The 23,222-nt window shown below is 44.1% G+C and overlaps 1 protein-coding gene across 9 annotated transcripts in view; it reads left to right on the forward strand.

Moving 5' to 3' along the window:
• LOC115204029 (ankyrin-1) overlaps positions 1–20,911 on the forward strand; it is an 82,681-nt gene extending 61,770 nt beyond the window's left edge. For 5 of the 9 annotated variants that reach the window (XM_029769251.1, XM_029769258.1, XM_029769254.1 and 2 more), the window contains 19 exons: positions 1–42; positions 182–245; positions 347–459; positions 883–1,107; positions 1,347–1,501; positions 1,693–1,904; positions 2,806–3,010; positions 3,974–4,070; positions 4,355–4,583; positions 4,739–4,867; positions 6,039–6,158; positions 11,083–11,167; positions 11,867–11,941; positions 12,193–12,324; positions 12,492–12,647; positions 16,372–17,023; positions 17,248–17,404; positions 17,767–17,853; positions 18,630–20,911. The exon at positions 1–42 is cut by the window's left edge and continues 82 nt beyond it. In XM_029769251.1, coding sequence (XP_029625111.1) covers positions 1–42; positions 182–245; positions 347–459; positions 883–1,107; positions 1,347–1,501; positions 1,693–1,904; positions 2,806–3,010; positions 3,974–4,070; positions 4,355–4,583; positions 4,739–4,867; positions 6,039–6,158; positions 11,083–11,167; positions 11,867–11,941; positions 12,193–12,324; positions 12,492–12,647; positions 16,372–17,023; positions 17,248–17,404; positions 17,767–17,853; positions 18,630–18,704 — 3,010 coding nt within the window. In that variant the 3' untranslated portion in view covers positions 18,705–20,911. Of the gene's footprint in view, positions 43–181; positions 246–346; positions 460–882; positions 1,108–1,346; positions 1,502–1,692; positions 1,905–2,805; positions 3,011–3,973; positions 4,071–4,354; positions 4,584–4,738; positions 4,868–6,038; positions 6,159–11,082; positions 11,168–11,866; positions 11,942–12,192; positions 12,325–12,491; positions 12,648–16,371; positions 17,024–17,247; positions 17,405–17,766; positions 17,854–17,899; positions 17,933–18,105; positions 18,198–18,629 lie in introns of all 9 variants that reach the window. The other 4 variants (XM_029769256.1, XM_029769257.1, XM_029769252.1 and 1 more) reach the window with 4 other exon arrangements.
• Positions 20,912–23,222: the final 2,311 nt, after the last annotated feature.

A 23,222-nucleotide genomic window follows, 5' to 3' on the forward strand; every position in this document is an offset into this window, starting at 1 on the left:
TAAGAAGACCCTGAGAGACTTTGAGGGCGGCCTGGGCACCACGTAAGTGACAGCGCCAGGGTTGAACTGAACGCTTTGTGTGTCAGAGTCCAGTCATCTGAGGATAATGTGAGGGAAATGATTTTCCACCACATTACTCTTTGGCCCAGTCACTGTTTTCTCTTTATTTTTTTTGCCGCAGGCCCTACTCTCCTGCTATTCCCAGAATCCCATGCGTGTCCCCTGAAACTGTCCTGCTTGAGGGGGTAAGGTTAAAGGATTTATTCATTTATCTCATCAAATGCAATTGTTAATGCTGATGATTAGATTGTGCTCTCTCTTTCTCCCTCTCCCTCTCCCTCCACAGCACACCCCTGTCCCCTTGCCTAAGGAGTATGATGAGGACTCTCTGATCCCCAGCAGTCCTGCTACAGAGACCTCCGACAATGTTAGCCCAGTGGCCAGCCCCATACACACAGGGTCAGTTTACTACCTCTACAACCCTGTTCCTGGAGAGCTACCCTCCTGTAGGTTTTTGCTCCAACCCCAGTTTTAACTAACCTGGTTCAGCTTATCAACCAGCTAATTATTAGAATCAGGTGAGCTAGGTTAGGGTTGGAGTGAAAACCTACAGGACGGTAGCTCTCCAGGAACAGGGTTGTAGAGGTAGTACAATGCTTACGCACTACAATACCTACACACCCTATTATACACAATACCAACACATTACATAATGAATCTGCAGCTTATTTCCTATTTCTTCCATTCAGTGTGATTACATTCCTTTAACGAGGTCACTATGACCGTTCATGACCTAATTTGACCAGGATGAACTTGAATGAAGCACGGTCGGATAGTTATTCTCTCAATAATTAATGGTGGTTCTCATTGGTTGCTGGTCAGGTTCCTGGTCAGTTTCATGGTGGATGCCCGGGGGGGCTCCATGCGTGGCAGCAGACACCACGGGCTGCGTGTCATCATCCCCCCTCGGACCTGTGCTGCCCCCACCCGCATCACCTGTCGTCTGGTCAAACCCCAGAAACTCAACACCCCACCCCCGCTGGTAGAGGGAGAGGGCCTGGCCAGCCGTATCATCTCCCTGGGGCCCTCCAGTATGCAGTTCCTAGGGTGAGTACGGGCGTGTGCCCGCTTGCGTGCTTGCATGTGTGTGTCTGTATCTCTGTATGTCTGCTTGTTTGTCAACCTGTATTTGATTGGGCAGTGAGGACCTTGCATTTCTCTTATTACCCAGTGGCAGTGATAGTGGTGATTGTAACAGTGTAGGAGCAATCGTACAGTAATCGTAATAGATTCCAATAGTAATAGCATGTATAGCATTCTGATGTAGAGTGGTGTTATCTCTATAGGCCAGTGATAGTGGAGATTCCCCACTTCGCTTCTCTGGGTCGAGGGGACCGGGAGCTGGTTGTTCTGCGCAGTGAGAACGGCTCTGTCTGGAAGGAGCATCGCAATCGCTATGGCGACGAGGTGCTGGAGACCATTTTGAATGGCATGGATGAAGGTCAGTGTAACGATGATAAATGTCACCCCTCTACAGTAGAGCCATGTTTATGTACTGTTATGTCTAAGGCCTCGTATGTAAGCGACAGTATATAATTTTACCGTGACAACGATGTTATACACACAAAAATATATGTAACTCATTAACGTAATCCATACCCCTTTCTCTCTGCCGCCCCTCTCCTTCCTCAGACCTGGAGAGTCACGAGGACTTGGAGAAGAAGAGAATCCGACGCATCATCTCCACGGACTTCCCCCTCTACTTCGCTGTGGTGTCCCGCGTCCAGCAGGAGAGCGACTTGATTGGCCCAGAGGGCGGTCAGCTGGCCAGCATGCTGGTCCCTCATGTCCAAGCCATCTTCCCTGAGACAGCGGTCACCAAGAAAGTTCGACTGGGGCTGCAGGTGAGGAAGAGGAGAAGGACGAGGAAGAGAGGGGGAGATGCATGCAGAGCGATGCCTTACCTTACCCACTGGCTTATGTGAATAGAAAGGCATGTTGGCTCCCTAGGAGTGAATAGACTATGTCATGCTTTCTGCACTGCTCTTCCAAAGACCTAGGGCTGTATTCAGTCAACTTTGATTGAATGAGACATCTTGTCAGGTAGCTGCTCTGTTCAGCTCACTCAATCAGGGCTGTCTGTCCTGCCAATCAAGCAAGTTTGGCACCACAGCAACAATGGAGCTGGCTAATGCATAACACTGACTACAGCATATAGAAACTGGCAGTCAGGAGTGCTGACTACCTCCATATACTGAAGCTGGATTACTTTTATTTTTCCACGAGCAAAGATTGTGTTGTTTTACTTCTTACTGCTTCCATTTGTCCCATATCTCCTAATTATAATTTTGTGTCTGTTGTCCTTTGATTTAGATGTTTTGTGTACTGTATTTGTGATATTGACTTTTTGCATGTATGAATGTGTTTGCTTTGGTTCATTATTGTCTTTTTCCTTTTTCCTTTATCCAGCTTTTCATCATACTTCAGTTCCCTGAGCTAAATGAACTGATATTCAAATGTGCATGGCACTTGGTTTGGTTTTACGTGTATGATTGTTTATCCATCGGTTAGATGTATGTTCAGGTAGGCCTATGTATTATGTTGTAATAATATGTGTTTGTCTTAAAAATAGTTTGTTGACTATGTTTCAGAGGGTGAGTAATGTGAGACAGAAAGTTTTAAGTGTTTTCTGTTGTATTTTTACCTTGCGTTATTGCGTTATTTTTGTCTCCCCTTTTAATACATCACTTGTCCTTTCTTTTCTCTCACTCTTTCTCATCTCCCGTCTTTCCTCTCCCTTTTCAGGCTCAGCCTATCCCAGACGAGCTTCTGACTCGACAGCTTGGTAACCAAGCGACCTTCAGCCCAGTGGTCACGGTCGAGCCACGACGACGCAAGTTCCACCGGCCAATAGGATTACGCATCCCGCTGCCCCCATCTTGGAGGGAGAGTCCACGTGACGCTGGGGAGGGGGACACCACCAGCCTGCGCCTCCTCTGCAGTGTCATTGGTACAGTCATGCATGGAGTTTACTTTATGTCCTTGACATCTGGTTCATGGCAAATAGCATTAATTGTCAACATAAGTGAGTGTTAGGACAGGGGTGAAGGGGACAGAACTAGTGCTGAAAGATCCACACAGTAGTGGGTAAAAAGGTAGTACAGAAGGGGGCTAATCACACACCCCTGGGGTGTTCAGGATCAGCGTGGCGGAGGTGTTGTTCCCTACCCTCACCGGCCTCGACCGGAGCATGGGGGGGTCTCAAGCAGTGAAATTATTACTAGTATTATAATTGTTTAATTATGCCCAGCTCATGAGGCCACTTGATGATGTGAGGCCTGAGGCAACTGCCTAATGGTAAGTCAGCCACTGTGTGTAATTTAGCCTATTAAACACAAAAATTAAGTTTCAAGTGAGAATTGATACTGAAAAATAAAGGAAATTATTACCTACACCCAAATGTTTTTTAGCAAAAAATTAGTGTGTAGTTCCAGTAATTAGCTACACCACTACATGGCTAAAAAGTAATTAACTACTGAAAACACTACTTAGATTTGAATTTAGTTTAACTACCGCCAAGCTACTGCAGAATGTAATTCAATTTCTAGTTGAACTACATGTAGTTCACTACTCCCCAACACGGATTCTCACATAAATATTCCTCTTGCCCAAGTGGGATACCACAGTGTGTAGTGCAATGGCGATTCATTGTCCGTGTATCTGTTGGGGCGGTATGTAAATTGTCGGGTGTCTACCGTGTCGGGTAAGGTGGAGGTGACATGTCCCTGGACTAGCCTCTCAAAGCACTTCATGATGACCGAAGTGAGTGCTACGGGGCGATAGCATCACGAGCCCAGACAATCTTTTATGAAAGAGAGTTGGGAAAAGTAACAGGCCTCCGAGGGGAAAGAGAGAGATTGAGAAAGTGGAAGTGTATAAAAAGAGAGAGATGAAACAGCCCCTTGTCTCCCAGGTGGAACAGCACCTGCCCAGTGGGAGGACATCACTGGCACCACCAAGCTGTTGTACACCAACAACTGCGCCAACTTCACCACCAACGTCTCTGCAAGGTGAGTCCTAATTCACACCCTCCTTTAGATGTTATACCAAATGTATGAGGAAGAACACCAGTATACTACTTTACCCTGTGCATAATAACCATTTGCAACCTCATCCTGTGCCAAGCCATATTGAGTTCCATCCGCTTACACTATGCAACAGCCTTTAATCCATTAACTGTACACTTCGACACATAAAACAGATGCACACACACAAACAGCCACAATCTCTATCGACTATCCCTCAACCTTCTCTGTGCGTCATCTCTCCCCCTCTCCTCTCGTCCTCTCCCCAGGTTCTGGCTGGCAGACTGCCCCCGCACAGCTGAGGTGGTGACCTTCGCCAACCTGCTGTACCGGGAGCTGATGGCCGTGCCCTACATGGCCAAGTTTGTAATATTTGCCAAAATGAACGAGGCGCGCGAGGGCCGCCTACGCTGCTACTGCATGACCGACGACAAGATGGACAAAACCCTGGAGCTGCACGAGAACTTCAGCGAGGTGGCCCGGAGCAGGGATATAGAGGTCAGCAGGTGTCAATGGGCGAGGGGTTTAGTGTGTGTGTCAGTACATTCTACTGTCTTTAAATATGTTCACATAACTCAGACATTTGTGTGAATAATCCATGGAAGTCAATGGAGGATTTTTTTTCTCTCGTGACTCTCTGTCGCCCCCCTCAGGTGATGGAGGGCATGCCGCTGCACCTGGAGTGCTCTGGTAACCTGGTGCCTGTGAGGAAGGCCACTCAGCAGCCACGCAGCTTCAGCTTCCAAGCCTTCAGAGATAACAGACTGCCTGTCTCTGTCAAGGTCTGTCTCCCTCTCATTGTCTATCTCTATTTTTGCACTGAATTGTGATTCAGTCGATTTAATTGAAGTGTCAGTCTGTCAAACTGTCTGTTGGTGTATTTGACATGTTATTCAGGCAGGTTTTGCGTTGAATTGACACCCGGTCAGTCGACAGTCGGTTGGTCTTTCGATCCGGTCTACATGTCTGTGTGTCTGACGGACTATTGGTGTTTCTGATATGTCGGTGTGTGTCTGTCATTGTCTTTCAGACATGTTTGTGTGTCCATCTATCCGTCCATCTATCTCTTTACCTTTATATGTGTTCATTACAATTGTTGTGTATCTTCTCCCATCTCTATCACTCCATCTCTCCATCTGTTTCAAATCTTGCAATTTTTTTGCATATCTGTTCAGCCTGTCTTTCTTTCTTTACCTGTGTGTGCATACCTGAGTTGCAGACAACACTTCTCTTTCACAGACCACCTGTCTATCTGTCTGTGTGTCTGTGCGTGTCTGTCTGTCTATACATCTTGTCTGCCTACCCATATGTGTGTCTGTTTGTCTACCCATATCTGTCTGTGTGTTATGTCTGTCTGTGTGGCTTTGAGTGTGTGTGACGTGCGCTTCCGTCTTAGTCAGTCTCAGACGAGTGCCTTGTGAAGTATTCTCCATTGTGGTGTACCTGCCGACTCTACCTAGCTGTAACTGTGTGCACGTCCTTTAGCTCTTTCACCTTCTTGCCTGCCTGCCAATCTTGTGGCCTGCCTGTCTGTATGTCTGTCTCACTGTCTCTCTTTCTCTCTCTCACGGTCACTCTGTTACTGTCTGATCTGACAGACGCCCAGGTAATTGTGCAGGTAAATCTCTCTCTCTCTCTCTCGCCTGCCTATGGACTGCTTCCATCTCTTCCCTCTGTGTTTCTGCTCGACAGCCCGCCACTCTGCAGGTTGTCTAATTCCCCCTTTTCTCTCTTCTTCTTCTTCTTCCCTCTCTCTTTTTCATTACTTTTCACCCTATCCTCTTTATCCTTCATATCTGTTCTGCTTACCTCTTCTTACCTTTGTCATTCTCTCGTGTCTCTCTTCCTCGAGTCCACCTCTTCTGGTCTTCCTGTTCCTCTTTTTTGGCTGTCTTCCTCTATTTCTTTCCCTTGTATCTCCTCTCGCTCTCTCTCTCTCTCTGTGTCTATCAGGTCAGAGACAGCAATAAGGAAGCCTCTGGGTTCCTTTCTTTCCTGCGGAAGTCAACCAAGTACGAGGATGCACAGCACGTGCTGTGTAACCTCAACATCACCATGCCACCCTGTGTCAAGGTACACACTCATGAATGCTCACACACAAACACACACGCACACACACTCCAACCCACTCTCTCACATTCAGAACTCCCACATAGTGAAACCATATTTTCACATGTATTAACTTTAGAGTTCACATGTTTACACCACCTTTTCACATGTGAGGAGAATAACATGTTTTCACCTCACATGTGAATTGCAGTTTTACATGTGAAATTTGCTGTTTCACATGTTAAAACGTTAATGTGAAAATCAGATGTGCAGTTTCACAAAATATCACTTGTGGAATTGTTCAAAATGTGCAGGTTCACATGTAATAAACACAAAATCTCACTTTCACATGTGGAATTGCAGTTTCACATGTGAAAAACATTCACATGAAAATCACATTTGCGTTTCACATGTAAGAAATGTTACATTCCCCAGCTAGAAAACCCAAAATGGCACTCAAACAGAAGGGGGAACTAACAAAGCGTCACTGACCAACCAAAACAAAACAGGTGGGGTTTTAGGAGTGGTTCTGAAAGACACAAGTCCACTGTAAGTTAACTAACAACAACAACTGGAACCTAAAAGACACCCATCATGAGCGGTCACTAAATTTGCCCAAGAAGAATGGTGTAAAGTACTTAAGAAATACTTCAAAGTATTTTTATTGAAGTTGTTTTTTGGGGTATCTGTACTTTACTATTTATATTTTGGACAACTTTTTCTTCACTACATTCCTAAAGAAAATTTACTTTTTAATCAATACGTTTTCCCTATCACCCAAAAGTACTCAGGACAGGAAAATGGTCCAATTCACACACTTTTCAAGAGAACATCCCTGGTCATCTCTTCTACCTCTGATTTGTCGGACTCACTAAACACAAGGATTCGTTTGTAAACTATGTTCGAGTGTTGGTGTGCCCCTGGCAAATTAAAAAAACACTAAAATGGTGCCGTCTGGTTTGCTTAATATAAGGAATATGAAATTATTTAAACTTTTACTATTACAATTGATAAAAGTATATTTTTGCAATTACATTAACTTTTTATAAAGTATGTTTAAAACCAAATACCTTTAGACTTTTACTCAAGTAGTATTTTACTGGGTGACTTTCAATTTTACTTGAGTCATTTTCTATTAACGTACCTTTACTTTTACTCCAGTATGACAATTGGGTACTTTCTCCACCTCTGAAGAAGAGGCAAACAAAATCAAAACCAACACCAAACTCAAAGACAGGAGAAAACCAATAAATAGACCAAAATGAAAGCAGGGAAGATCAGACAAAGGATTGCTTGTCTAGAACTCAAAATGGGGCACGCCAACTAAAGGTGTTAACCCTCTGTATCTATCAAGACCACTGGAACACTGGGCCAGCCACTCTTAAATAGCACCTGGGCTAGCATAGGTGAAACGCCTTCCCATTAACGAGATGGCAACCAGCACAGGTGTAACACATACTGACTAACGAGGTGACACCAATCGGTGCGCCCTACATGCTAACGGGCAATACGTGCTAAAGTCCAACCTCAAAGCATAAATGGACAAACGAAAACTCCACATTTAGTGATATCAAATTTGCAGTTTCACATGTAAGAAAACTCCACATTTACTCCAATGTGTGTAAACAAGGTAAATGTAAATAAACGCTGTATAGCCTAAAATGTAATTTTGATATCATGGATGGTCAGTCCTTGCATCCATAACATAGTATATGGATTTGAGATTGGTTGCATTTCACCAGCCCCATCCCTCAGCTTTTTACCAAAGCTGTGGCTGGGAAAACACTTTGTTAATGTTTCAGTTAAGGCAATGTTTCCCAAACTCAGGACCACAAGGGGTGCTCGTTTTTTTTTTGTTGTCCTAACGCTACACAGCTGATTCAAATAATGAAAGCTTGATGATTAGTTGATTATTTGAATCAGCTGTGTAGCGTTAGGACAAAAAAAAGAGCACCCCTTGTGGTCCTAATAAACACTGAATTAACAATTTCCGCTTTAAGCACCTTTAATAGGGCAATAGTGTTATTATATGGTACAATCCTCTAGTGAATGAGTTACTTTGGTGCCATTTATATCAAGCAAAACTTCTGAAGTTGAGAACAAAATTCTTACTATTGCAAACAAAAACAATGATGTTGAAAGCAAAACATAAATCCAAAAGTATTGATATGAAAAATAAATATTGCAAGGAAATAATTTATAAATGCGCGAGCAAATTGCAAATGGACGCAATTAAATGGAACACGTCCCTTTTTCCTGCAATTTTGTTTGATTATGTTACCCTGGCCTTTGCTTTCGCTGCCTTTTTTACAGTTGCACGTTTTGGCACATTCATTCCAGAAACATAGCACCCTGTATCCCACTGCTGTTTTGCCTCTGAAGCTAAGCAAGGTTGGTCCTGGTTGTCATGTTGTTTTGTATGGGTAGGACTACCAAGGTACAGAAAAATTACAAATGAGACTACATAAACCAGTGGTTCTCAAACCTGTCCTCTGAGACCCCCAGCCGGTTCATGTGTTTGATCTATTCCAGAATTAGCACACCTGATTCAACTTGTCAACTAATCATCAAGCCCTTGACTGGGGGAATCAGGTGAACTAGTTCAGGGCTAAAACAAAATTGTGAAACATCTGGGGGTTCCCGAGGAGAGGTTTGAGAACCACTGACCTAAACCGGAACAACCATCTCAGTAACGGGTGCAATAAGTCTAACTGCTAACAGATTGGATTTGTTTAGAAAAATGTATGTTATTTATCTTTGTGTAGCTTAAAATCTACCTCCAAAAAGCATGCAGGAAAATATGATCATATTTGGTTTTTGAGAGTGTGTGATTATTGTACCTTTATATTCAGAATATTGGGTACAAAATTGTACCATTATACCCTAAAAGGTACCAAACAATACCATTTGAAATCATATGTGTACCTCTGAAGGTTTTTTATATTTTTGTACCACTGGGAACAATGCAATATACCCTGACCATACCCCTTTTTCTAAGAGTGTAGAGTCATTCATTTTATGGAAATTATGAATGGGTTGTTTTTCTGCTTTAATGTTGCTGTTGATTGATTGGTTCTCAGTCGACAAAGGGTGTTGCAATATCTCCTGGGAAGCTATGTCTGCATCTTCCTCAGCTGATGCATGATCAGTTAAACTTTGAAGGCTTAAAAAAGACCAACATTAAATACAGACTGTAAAAGATACTGTATCTAAAAAGAGACTAGTCAGACTATTGATTGGCGGTTCAAAAGCAAAGATGAACTGAATATTTTTATGTCCCATTGCTAATTTAAGCAAAACAATTGTTTGATCTCAAGTACAGTTTTGTTTCCACTAATGTAATAGTCACAAAAGCAGCACAAGAAACCATATGGAAACATTTCCTTAGACAACCTTGGGAGAAATGCATGTACACTGAACAAAAATAAAAATGCAACATGCAACAATTTCTAAGATTTAACTGAGTTATAGTTTGTATAAGGAAATCAGTTAATTGAAATAAATTAATTAGGCCCTAATTTATGGATTTCACACGACTGAGGATACAGATGTGCATCTGTTGGTCATAGATTCCTTAAAAAAAAGTTAGGGGTACGTGGATCAGAAAACCACTCAGTATCTGGTGTGACCACCATTTTCCTCATGCAGCACAACACATCTCCTTCACATAAAGTTGATCAGGATGTTGATTGTGGCCTGTGGAATGTTGTCCCACTCCTCTTCAATAGCTGTGTGAAGTTGCTGGATATTGACGGGAACTGGAACACGCTGTCTTACACGTTGATCCAGAGCATCCCAAACTAGCTCAATGGGTAACATATCTGGTGAGAATGCAGGCAATGGAAGAACTGGAACATTTTCAGCTTCCAGGAATTGTGTACAGATCCTTTCGACATGGGGCCGTGCATTAGCATGCTGAAACATGAGGTGGCGGATGAATGGGACGACAATGGACCACAGGATCTTGTCACGGTATCTCTGAAATTGCCATCGAAAAAAAATTCTATTGTGTTCGTTGTCCCTAGCTTATACCTGCCCATACCATAACCCCACGGCCAACATGGGGCACTCTGTTCACAATGTTGACATCAGAAAACCACTCACCATCTGCCCGGTACAGTTGAAACCAGGATTTATTCGTGAAGAGCACACTATTCCAGTGTGCCAGTGGCCATCAAACGTGAACATTTACCCACTGAAGTTGGTTACGACACCAAACTACAGTCAGGTCAAGAGCCTGGTGAGGACAATGAGCACCCAGATGATCTTCCCTGAGAAGGTTTCTGACAGTTTTTGCAGAATATTTTTGGTTGTGCAAACCCACAGTTTCATCAACTGTCCGGGTGGCTGGTCTTAGACATCCCGCAGGTGAAGCTGGATTGTGGCGGTCCTGGGCTGGTGTGGTTACATGTGATCTGCGGTTGTGAGGCCGGTTGGACTTGCTGCCAAAATCTCTAAAAAGACATTGGACGCGGCTTATGGTAGAGAAAGGAACATTCAATTCTCTGGCAACAGCTCTGGTGTACATTCCTGCAGTCAACATGCTAATTGCATGCTCTCTCAAAACTTGAGACATCTGTGGCATTGTGTGACAAAACAACACCTTTTAGGGTGGCCTTTTATTGTCCCCAGCACAAGGTGCACATGTGTAATGATCATGCTGTTTAATCAGCTTCTTGATATGCCACACCTGTCAGTTGGATTATCTTGTCAAAGGAGAAATGCTCAATACCAGGGATGTAAACAAATTTCAGCACAACATTTCTGAGAAATAATCTTTTTGTGTGTATGGAATTTTTTGGGGATCTTTTATTTCAGTTCATGAAACATGGGACCAACACTACATGTTGCGTTTCTTATTTATGTTCAGTATGTTTCAGAGATAGCAGTACCCATATCTAGTCAGTGATGTGTGTTTTTGTTACTGTGTCCACTGTGTGTGGTCCAGGTTGTTGGGAGTGAGGAACGGAGGCGAACTCTGACCCCGTTGGCCCTGAGGGAGCGCTACAACGCGCTGAACGAGCCCGGTCTGGGTAAGTCTTGCCATGCCTCTCCAGAAGCCCTCTCCCTCATATACATTAGTACTGAATTACCTGTTATGGTTTGCATGGCGCTGGCGCTGGTCGCTCCACTGCGAGTCCTGTTAGCATGGCGGATATTTAGCATTTACATTAGCGCTGGGAATGGGCAGGTCCTTGCAGTGGAGCCAGACAGAGGAGCCCTCTGATTGGCCCATGGTAGATGAGCAAAGATAGGAAGGAGTGCTCATTGGTTACATGGTGAAGATGAGAGCTGGGCCTTTTCTGTCTATCTGAGCACGGCGCTGCTACCTTGCACCTCAGTTCCCTCTGGTTATGTTGTTCTAACAGAAGGGACTGGTGTATGAATGAATTCTTCTCTGCCTACCTCTAACCTACCCTGCCTGTAGTTTGCTAACACATAAGGATTGTATGGGCAAAAACACAATACTCTGCGGGTAATACATATTCCTTTCAACAGACCAGTGCTTTTTGTCAAGGTAAGTTAGCTTTTATCTCTTTTAATAGCAACTGATTTTAGTGGGTTTGATATATTGGATAATATCCTGTATTGAGTAACTTGATCAAATCTGTAAAAATTATACCTTTTTTTGTGCTGTACTGTTTGCACCCCTTACACAGTGTTGAGTCGTGTAGTTGTGATTGAGTCCTACATTTAAAGTAGATGTTCTGAAGTTATCTTTTTTCCCCCAGCTACAGTGAATGCCATGGAGAGGACCGAGCTCAAGATCTCCCTCATATCTGAACAGCTCGGATTGAGCTGGGCAGGTCAGTGCTCCTGTACATGGCTGTTACTCCCGTGTGGCTCAGTTGGTAGAGCATGCTGCTTCTAACGCTAGGGTTGAGGGTTTGATTCCCACGGGGGACCATTATGAAAAAGTATGACAATGTATGAAGTCGCTCTGGAAAAGAATGTTGGCTAAATGACTCAAATGTAGTAATGTATGTATAGTTTACTATGTGTGGTAAGATAAACTTAGTTATGTATATGACATACTGAATACATTTTTCTCTCTCAGAGTTGGCGCGGGAGCTGCATTTTGGTGTGGATGACATTAACAGAATCAGGGTGGAGAATCCTAACTCCCTCCTGGACCAGAGTTCAGCCCTGCTCAACCTGTGGGCTGGCCGGGAGGGCAAGAGGGCCAAGAGTGAGTCTGTCTATCCGTCTCTCTCCCTCTCTCTCTATCTCTCTGTCTCTCTCTCTGTCTGTCTGTGTTACTACAGTCCCCCACCTCTTCATTCCTTAACTTATTTTCCGACCCATCTCTCTCTCTCTCTCTCTCTCTCTTCTCTCCTTCCTCTTTCCCTCTGTCAGTGGAGAGTATATATGTAGCTTTGAAGAACATTGACCGTTCAGACATTGTGAGTTCCGTGGAGGGCCAGCCACAAGCAGGGGCCGGGGCCTCAGAGGAGGGGGCCTGCAGACTGGTTGACCACGACTCCACCCTGCTCTCCCCCAGTATTATCAATGGTAAGAGACACATACCGAGAGGTGTGCGTACACATACACACACACACACACATACACACAGGGGTGCAACTTTGGTTTTAGAAATGGGGGGGACATTTTTTTTATTCCACCAATCAATGGAATCAATAGTATGTATATACCACACTTGACCCTAGTAATGTCAGGGGTTAAAACAAGATCAATGAGAAGACCATTACTCTTCCCAAGTGTATGGGTAACACAGATTGAACCATATCTCTGTTGCTCTACAAGAGATCACGGACACAGGTCGTCCACCTGTAGTCTACAAGCCACAAGTTATTAGGCATCCAATTTTCAGAAGGGGTAAGTGGTAATTGGGCTGCATGGTTGATTGCTGCGGATGATTCTCAAGGGATTTTGATTAAAGTCTGAGAAATGATGCAATTTCCATCATAACCCAGTGATATGTCAGCATGTAAGCATTTCCTTACTGCATTTTGCTGACAGCCACTGTTTCAGTTTTACTGTTCTGACACCTCATGCTTTAGACCTGAACATAAGGGTCTCACATGACATTATACTTGAAGACAGATGTTTTTGAATTTGCACAGTCCTTCACATTGAGTTAATGAGGAGAGGCTAAAATATACATCTTAACTGTGTTTGGGTTTAAGTCTGGTATATGGATGAGTTGGTTATGCGTGGATGTGTGTGTGTGTGTGTCTGGGATGAACACTCCCCTCCTAAGTGGCACTAGTACACAGTTTGTGTGCTCTGAGCCTCCATACCTTGTTCCTTTGTTACTCCCCTCTGTCTCTCCTAGATCTGTCCCCCTCTCGCTCTTTCTCTCTGTGTCTGTGACATGTCATCTCTGCTGCCCAGCCGCCCTCCTCTTCCTCCTCACAGCTCTTCCTCTTCGACCTCTGACCTCATATCGACCTCATGTTGACCTCCTGGGCCTCTCCTCTCTCCTGTCATCTTATTTTCCCGCGTTCCCGTGTTCAGTCCAGCGGGACCCTCACCTCCTCTCTCGAAGTAGCTCTGTGTCTATGCATGTGCATGCTGCCTGCCTCGCTGTACCTCTCTCTGTGGCTCGCATCAGGGAAAGTGTCTTTCTCTAGGTCTGGGAGGGTCAGTGTTGATGTCGGGTGGGGTGGAGGGGTATCAAAATAAAGGCATTGCTGTCCAAATAAAGGTTTGCTGTTTTGGTATAAGAACTGTGTATTTGCATGGCATGCTTTCTCTACGACTATTTCTCTATGTGTATTTTACTTTCTCTTGTTTCTCTGTTTTGTCAAACTTGTTTTAAATGCTGTATTAACACCTTCGATCTCAGTCGTTTTCTGTTAACTCTATGGTGTTGGTTGTATGCTAGGGTGAAACCCATGGTTGACTGAACAGCACATAATGTTCTCAAAATAATGTAGCTGGGACATGACAGCTTTGTCCTTAAGACAACGTTGTCATAATGTTACAGATACATTGTTAGAATGTTATGTGCTCGCCGGTGTGTTCTATGGTGTGGTGTGGTGGAGTGTGTGAGCCTGGGTGTGTGTGTGTGTGTGTTCCCATGTACAGTGACCCTGTGAACTGTGGGTGTGTTTTCATGTGTCTCAGTATGTTTGCGTGTGTGTTGTACATAAGTGGATAGTGTTGTGTGTGTGTGTGTGTGTGTGTGTGTGTGTGTGTGTGTGTGTGTGTGTGTGTGTGTGTGTGTGTGTGTGTGTGTGTGTGTGTGTGTGTGTGTGTTTGCAGATGTACAATCTATGTGGAGTTGCTGTGCTTCACTATGTGTTGTAGCGTAAGTGTCTTTAAATTGGGAGGTACATTAAGGACTAACCCAGATAAACCATCATCATTCAGACTCATTTCTCCATCATCCACCTCATTCAAAGTGCATCTCTACCCCTCATTATCCTCACCTCTACCGTCTCTATACTGTACCATCTCTATACCATCCCAGAAACACACACACACACACAGACACACACACAGACTCACACACACACAGACTGACACTTTTACAGCTATACTATTGTCCGTAGGCATAAACACTGAAAGAAATGAAGCCACACTTCATTCAATATTCCAGTGTCCATGAACACTTGAGTTCCTTCTTCACCTTATTACCACCTACAACACAGACAGACTCTCAAGAGAGAGATATACAAAGGAGAGACAGTGGAAGGCGTTTTAAAGGTAGACACAGTGAACTGATGTTGCCACGAGCAGCACCGCAGATTGAGATGAGCGAGATGCAAGACTTTGCTGTCACACAGTCACACACAGTATCTGCGCATGTGCACGGGTTCGCTTCACACTGTTACAGCGTGGGAGCCAAGGGACCAAAACAGCAGAGAAGTTGAGCCTTGCGCGGCAACATCTCTGTTGTTACGGAAATTGACCTACTATGCCATATCACTGAGTCTACCTTTAAGATAGACAGAACAGAGAAAGACACGCATGATGATGGGAGACAGACGGACGGATGGATGGACAGATGGATGGACAGACAGACAGACAGACAGGAACTTACAAGCAGAAATGCAGGCTCTATTTACAGCTTTGCCTAGAATTAGAAACGCACATAAAAGCATATTTACACTGAAATATAGATCTATAAATCAAATCAATTTCACAACATAAACCTATTTTTGGAAGTAATATTGTTTGTATATGTATGTATGTGTGTGTGTGTGTGTGTGTGTGTGTGTGTGTGTGTGTGTGTGTGTGTGTGTGTGTGTGTGTGTGTGTGTGTGTGTGTGTGTGTGTGAGTGTTCTGTGAGTGTGTGTTGAATTTGTGTGTCCTGTTTGAGTATGTAATGTGTGCGTGTGTGTGCGCTTGTGCATATGTTTGTGTGGAGGTGAGTGCAAGTGCAAGGAACTTCCAATTTTCCTCAGCAGAATTGGCAGCCTCCTGATCCTCTCACTTGTGATCTGGTTTGGAACGATAATGGAATTTGTATCCTGATATCTCAATGATAATAGTATCACGATAATCCATTTTTATCACGATAATAGACATCGAAAGGACACTTTATCAGACAATAAACCCTTTTTGAGGAAAGTGGACAGGTTTTTAATCTAAATGTTGTTGCCAACAGCCAACAGCCAATTTAGAGCAATTAAAAATGATATCGCGATAACATGGACATAATGAAATTCAATATCATAGGTATCGTTGAACACGTTTATCATGGTAAATTGGTAGTATTGATTATCGTGCCAACCCAATTGACCCCAAGCACCCACTCTCTTCCTATCTTGGATGACATTTTCAACCTTCTAACACTACCCCTTTCCCACAGAAAATGGACACGACTCCATTTCCAACCCCCTGTTCCCTAACGTAACACATGCTGCTCTTAGGGGAACGTAAAACTGCTTCCTTTCCACACATTCTCTCCAACAGAACCACTGATGGATCACCAATAGATCAGTGGTCATCAAAATCAGTGTTTTTCATGGAAAGTCAGACAATGCATAACTAAACCCTGGGAAAGTGACTAGATGTTTTCACTACTACCGATTCCAAGAAGGTGCCAGTGAGTGTGTGTGCCTCCTTGGAACTGAAAGTAGTGAAAACAAATATTGTCACTTTCTCTTTCCCAGCATATTTTGACACTGGATAGAGCCGCTCTGTTTCCTGCAGAGAAACAGTCCCACTACACCCACATCCCTGTCTAACCCTCCCCTAACTCCCCCACCCCTGCACCTGCGTGGTGTTAGTCTCCCTCTCTCTTTTATCTCGCTTCCTTCCCAGGTTACGGACTTGTGCAGGAAGAGCTGCTCTCCCCAGCCTCCATGCAGTACAGTCTGCCCTCTCCGCTGGGAGCTGAGCCCTACTGGCAGGAGGTCTCCAGCCTGGAGTGTGCCCCCATCGCCACCACCGAAGAAGACACCCTGATGGAGATGTCAGACGTGCAGGTGTGGCCCTCGGGGGTCAGCCCCTCCCTGGTCACAGTGGAGGACTCGTCCCTGGATGGCAGCAGCCGGGCTGACGACTCAGAGGGGGCCACCCTGTCCCTTCCCTGCAGCCTGGGGCGCCCCAGCAGTGGGGCCAGTGGCTCCATCATGGAGCTGGAGGAGGAGGAAGAGGAGGAGGAGGAAGGGGAAGTAGAGGAGGAGGAAGAGGCGCGGCAAGAGCTGGCGGACAGGGACAGGGTGAGGGCCAGCGGCGCCGTGCCAAAGGTCAACCTGAATGGCCAGCTGGGAGGTCAGAGGTCGGAGGGCAGGAGGGGGGAGGTAGCAGCATCAGTGGCGGGCAGCAGTGTGACTGGAGGAGGAGCGAGGGGAGGAGGAGGACTAAGACAGAGTTCAGAGGAAGGGCTTTCTGTTGTTGCAGGGCAGCAGGTTTACGCCCAGCTGTGTGAGATGTCAGGACTGAGCCGAGCCATGGAGCACAATGGAGACAGGTAAGACTCGGTCAGGGGTTCAGACTGGTCTAGCGAGACAGACCTTATTCTCTGTATGTGTGTACAGAATCCATACTCAAAACTCAATCCATTGTGGCATTCTCTTTTTGTGTCTTTTATCTGTCTGTCTTGTTCTCTTTCCTACTCGTCTCTGTCGCTCTGTCTGTCTGCTCCTCTTTCTTCTTTGTCTCCTTGTCCCTGTCTCCCTCTCCCCTCTCTCTCAGGGTGGTTGGGGGCGGTGCGTTCCAGCCGTACCTCCCCAACAAGGACTCCCTGCGCGGCTGGGCAGGGTCGCAGGCACCCAGGCTGCCCCGGCAGAGTGTGGAGACGCTGATGATGTCACCAAGGTCTCGTGTACCCCAAGAGGCTCTGCTGGCACCGGTGTGTGACATGGGGGCACTCGGAGGTGCTGTGCAGGCACCTGTTTGGGACACAGCCCTTCGACAAGGTGTTGGGCTTCTCACACCAAAAGGCAGGGCTCCAGGTTGTCATGCCGACCGACCACCTGCCGCTTCCTCTGCCTGGAGGAGGGACTTCCTGTCCATGCCTGCGATAGATCGGACAATATTTTAATTTGGTTTCAATCATGAAAATTCCAACCATCAAAACCCACATTTTGACGTTATGTCACGTCATTATCTGAAATTGGCTTAATAGGGCAAAGTTGTGTTGTGTGGTTTGTAAACCTGTGTACTAATGTTATGTGGTTATTTTATGTGTTATATCCTGATGTGTTGACACAGATTGATGCCGATAAAGAGGACTATGCTGTTGAGTTTCTGGCTGAGGAGCAGCTGGTGGACGAACATGGAAACGTTGTCACTAGGAAGGTTAGTTTAGTTCTGTTCTGTTGAGTTTCTGGCTGAGGAGCAGCTGGTGGACGAACATGGAAACGTTGTCACTAGGAAGGTTAGTTTAGTTCTGTTCTGCACGACTATTTCTCCCCAAAATAGACTCTCACACTCACAAATAGATACATGCACACACACGCGCGTGCTCACAAATGCACATTGCGTAGATCAGTGTTAACTCCTCTGTGTATTTTCTCCTTCCCTGCTCCCTCCCTCCTTGCTGTACTGTAGGTGGGGGTGGATGTGAGGAAGGGTGCTCAGTCAGTGAAGCGCACCAGTCTGCGGAGAGTTAAACACTGAAACACACATACCCAGTCCTCAAGGTATGGGACACATAAGCACTTGTGTATATATTGCAGTGCTTGGATCGATGCTTTTAGAAGTATCTATCAAACCCCTCAGAACCAGAGAAGGTTGAAGTTAAACTGGCTATTGTAAATGACAAACCCCTGCACACTACTCCCCTTGCAATAATGTTATGAAGTGAAAGATGAAAGAATCTTTGTTTGCCAGCTCTCATCAGAGCATGGATGGCGTACATTACATTTCATCACTTTTTGAATGGGAATACACCTCTGGTTATCTTAAAGTGTTGTTCATTTTTTTATTTAATCAACAGAAAAAAAATTGTTTCATATATTGTTTCTTCCTCATCTTGACTGGCTTCCTCTGTCCCTTTCTTTAAATGTGATGAGATTGTAATAGTTCACAATAATTCCCTTTTTACTGAAATCAGTTTTTTCTCTTTACCGTAGAACCGGACATCCACTGCCAAACCGTCCTCCACAAACAAAAAGCCAGGTGACAGAGGAAAACAGGGAGAAGATTGAGAGGAGAGGAGACTAGAGAAGACTGAAAGAAGGACTAAGATCAGCAAACAACAAATACAAACACAAAATCATCTGCAGAATGACCCTGGATCGCCACAACAAGAGGAAACGAGAAGGAGATCTACTTGTAGTTTTGTAACATAAAAAAAGATACTTAACTAGAGTAGGGCATGATTTTTTCTATAAAAACCTCATAAAATCCAACCAGAAAAAAAGCAACAAAAAAGTGCTTCCTGTCAACTGTAATTGCATGATTGACTGCTGGTGCATGACCATTGACCTTTGAACTGTCATTATCTACAAACTGAATTGGTACAAGTTATGGGGCCGACCCAGGACTGACTGGGTCAGGGACGAGCTTAAGGACACCCCCCACCCCTCCAAAAGGATTGGTTGGTGTTAGCAAGTTGAGTCTGGTAACACTACTGCCAAAAAAGCTAATATTTTTTTCCCTCTTCAGATTGCTATGATACAGTCAATCCAATGCTGAGCTTACCAATGCTTCATTCACTTGGACCCTATTTCCTTGTTATTCTATGTGATATATGCACTATGCTCTGTGGATGGGTGTCTGTGTGTGTCTGTGTGTGTATTTCTACAGCATGTGTTCTCTCGCTTCTGGCTTGGCACTGAGCCGTGTCCTGGTTGGTCAGTGCTCCTGTGATGTCACCCACCGTGCTCCCCTACTTGGGAGCGTCTCTCTGTGTGTGACGTCTTTCCTTTGTGAACGCGCTTCTCGTGTTTCTTTAGCTCTGTTCACCCCAGTTCCACTTTGTCTGGCGTTGATAGGGACTAGCTTTCTCCCCCTGTTTTAGGAGGGTGTGCTTTATTCAGACAATGGGAATGTTTTTCCAGATGGGAACAAAAAAGAGTTTGTCGCTTGATAGCATTGCGTGGCAGCCAGTGTATTCTAACATTAATGCCCAACACATCCCAGATTTACGGTAGCATGGGGTCCCCTTCCCCTCCTACCCCCCTCCCCTCTGCCATGTTGACACCACACTCCTCTCCAGCAACTCCTGTAGCTCCAACTTAAATCTCTACCCAATCAGCTTCATCCACTGCTCTCTCTCTCTCTCATTCTCTCTTTGCTGTGGCTGTAGCACCTCACGACATCGTCCTTTTGTGGTTCACATTCACTTGTGCTTTTGATTTGAGGGGGTGAAGCAGACAGGGGATTAATGATCAGTGTGGATAGTCATATTTATGGGAAAGAGATGGAGGTAAATGTGAAGGTTTAGATGAGATGCTAGAGACTAGAGACTAGCATAGCTAAACAAGTAAGGACAGACTGACAGATAGCACTGTGATCGCCCAATTTAACACTGACCCCTGACCCCTGAGCCCATGTACCCTGTACTGTGAACTTATAGACACACACACACCTCATAAATGCATACAGACACGCATACATCATACACACTGTCACATATCCTTAATACACACATGCACACGCACATACAGTAATTCATTTATTGTGCCCTAGTTGTTATGAGAAGCCTGGTCGGACTCAGATTATGTACTTTGGTGTCTGCCACAGCAATAATATCAGACAAGGAGGGATATATATATATATATATATATATATATATATATATATTATATATATATATATATATGTATATATATGTGTGTGTGTGTGTGTACAGTGGGAGGGTGGGTGTTCTGTATCTGCACATTATGGTAGCATTTAAAGCATTTCTCTCTCTGAAATTGGTGCAGACAAATCAGAAGCATGCATGTGTACAAAAGGTACAATCCAAGACGGTATGCAAACAGTTTTCCCCTCACAAATGTGATCCTTTCAATGCATTCACGATTGACATTCCATAATGCTGTCTCCTCTGTTCCTCTGACCTTCATGTTGTTGTATTAGCATGGTGGCACTGCCACCTGGTGTTATAAAGAGGTATCACAGACTAGATAACTGGATTGGAGCAGCAGCAGCTGGGGGGCAATATAGTAAAGGTTTGGGAAAAGGATTTGGTCCAGCACTTAACGTAGCAGATATTACCCAGGATATGCTAACTTCATACATTGAATCTTAGGAATGGATCTCTCATGGTAGCACTTATTTACTATATATGTATGTACTGTGGTTGGAGTGAATGTGACTATGAATGATTGCGTGAATAGATTAGCGACACATCACCGACACGTATTCCCTGCCAATCAGTGCACATTAAAACCTCATCTGTTATGCCACATATATCACATATCACTTATCGTTCACTCTTATTCCACTCAGGTTTCAGTTTTAGCAGGATCCAAGTTTTGCCCTGTTTTTGAGTTCAGAGCCCTCTATAGAAAGAGAACCATGTGTGTCAACATGAGTCCTGCGGAATCAGTTTGGGGTTGTTGGGTAGGGAGAGGTGTGTGTGTGTGTGTGTGTGTGTGTGTGTGTGTGTGTGTGTGTGTGTGTGTGTGTGTGTGTGTGTGTGTGTGTGTGTGTGTGTGTGTGTGTGTGTGTGTGGTGGAGGGGTCATTGGTAACAGGTGAGGTGTAATTATAAAAGGGTAGCCTTTAGTTAGGATGTTGGTGGATTCCCTAGGTGAAAAGTCTGTGGTCTTTAAGCCTCACCTCTCCAGGTCACCTAATCTATTTTTAAACAGCAGTGTAGCTGATTGACTTATGTTGCTGCATTGGGTCTGAATAGGCTAATGATGAAGAATAGTGAAACTCTCAATCAGCAATTGATAACTCAATCAATCTATCAATCAGGTTTTCCACAACAACAAGACACTGATACCTGATATGGGTGAGATATAGGGACCATAGTCCTGAAAGGTATTTAAAATGGATGTACAGCATGTTTGATTCATCTCAGATGAAGGGGATCTGTGTATGTGGGTTTAGAGGTTGACAAGATCAAACTGAAAATTAGGCCGGTCCACAAGCCTTTGCACTGTGAGAACTGTAGACTCCGCCAGTGTGTGTGTGCATGTGTGTGTGTGCGTGTGGTGTTCAAAAGGTTGACGAGGAGAGGGACATGGTTTTAAAACTAGGGACACAACATGAGGACATGGAAATGATCATGTATTTGAAAGAGTATTTTAAAATTACTGTTGCAAAGAATAGAGATCACCTATACTCCTTTAGAATGGAAACGTGACAATATTAACGCAATATGATATTACTCTGTACTAAGGAATGCAACTGCACACATGCACAGAAAATGTTTTTATGAAAATATATGTATAAATATATGACAAAATATATTTAATTAGAATGCTATGCACCCTTATAGAGTTGTTATGGATGTTCTTTAAGCATATTAACTATAGTATAGGCAAACGGCCACATCGTGGGGAATGTAGAGGCTTTGTAGGTATTTCAAATTGTTTTCTTTTCTTTTTTATTGTCATGGAGAGAGGAAAAACAAACGTGAATATGTATTCAAGCCTTTGTTTCAATCAGATTCATTCTGACATGAAGATATGTATAGATCATCTACTCTGTACACCAGCTCCAACCATTTACAGAAATGAATAAAGAAAGATGTGAACATACCTGATGTGTTCTCTTACACATTTTGATGTGTTTGAGAATCAAATGTAAATTGATGTACGTTTGTAAATGTAAATTGTAAATCTAGATGTATGTGTATAAAGGTAAGTACATTGGTGCAAACCAGTTATCGGGCAGAGTGGTTCTTATCCTTTGTTTCAAAGACTTAGGCCTACATATTAAGGCTATCGATGTACTCCCACAGGAATATTTAAAACCTCATCTTTTTTTAACAATCATAATTCTATCATTCAGTTTACATAAAGTTATTTAGGCTAAAACTACAACTCCCTGTAGACTCTCCCTTATTTGGTTTATGCAGGATTGACGTCCAGTTTTTTTCTGCCAATCAAAACTGGTGGTACTTTCAACTTTGTTTTGAGGAGCACTTACGCTAAATTATTTTGTAGCAGTATTGGAGGCACGAGGAGGGCAAGGTGATCCGAAAAGATGGAATGAGGAGAAAAACAGTGACCTTTAGAGGTGAAATTTGCGCGCTGTCTATCATCTGCTATACGTTTGGTCTTGTTCGAAGAGCATGGTTTACAGCTGTTTGGTAGTTTGTATTCGTAGTTTAAAGGATGTCTTCAGGGGTCCTGGGAGTCAAACGACTAGTCAGGGTATCCCGACCACCCGCCCTGTCATCAACGATGTGGCCCTCAAGATTATTCTATAACACCAGGAGGGACACTTCAGTATGACCCCTGGAGGTATGTGAAACTCAATCATAATAATAGCCTTATAGTAAATACAATAATATTATTTTAATAATGGTCATCATCGTCGTAACAAGGTAGTGAATGGCGGGACAGGGAAGTGAACCCTGGTCAAAGACGTGAAAGACAAATACCCGATGCATCGCGGCAATAGGGTTTACTCACTTGTTGGGATTTTTTTTATTCCCAACGTAATTTATTTGAAATGAAGTGGAAACAACGTTGATTCAACCAGTGTGGCTCATATAATGGGAAGGGATGTCCCATGCTTCGACTACTCAGCGGTCTAATGGCC

This window comes from Salmo trutta, chromosome 12, assembly GCF_901001165.1.
Source record: "Salmo trutta chromosome 12, fSalTru1.1, whole genome shotgun sequence".
NCBI classification, from domain to species: Eukaryota; Metazoa; Chordata; class Actinopteri; order Salmoniformes; family Salmonidae; genus Salmo; species Salmo trutta.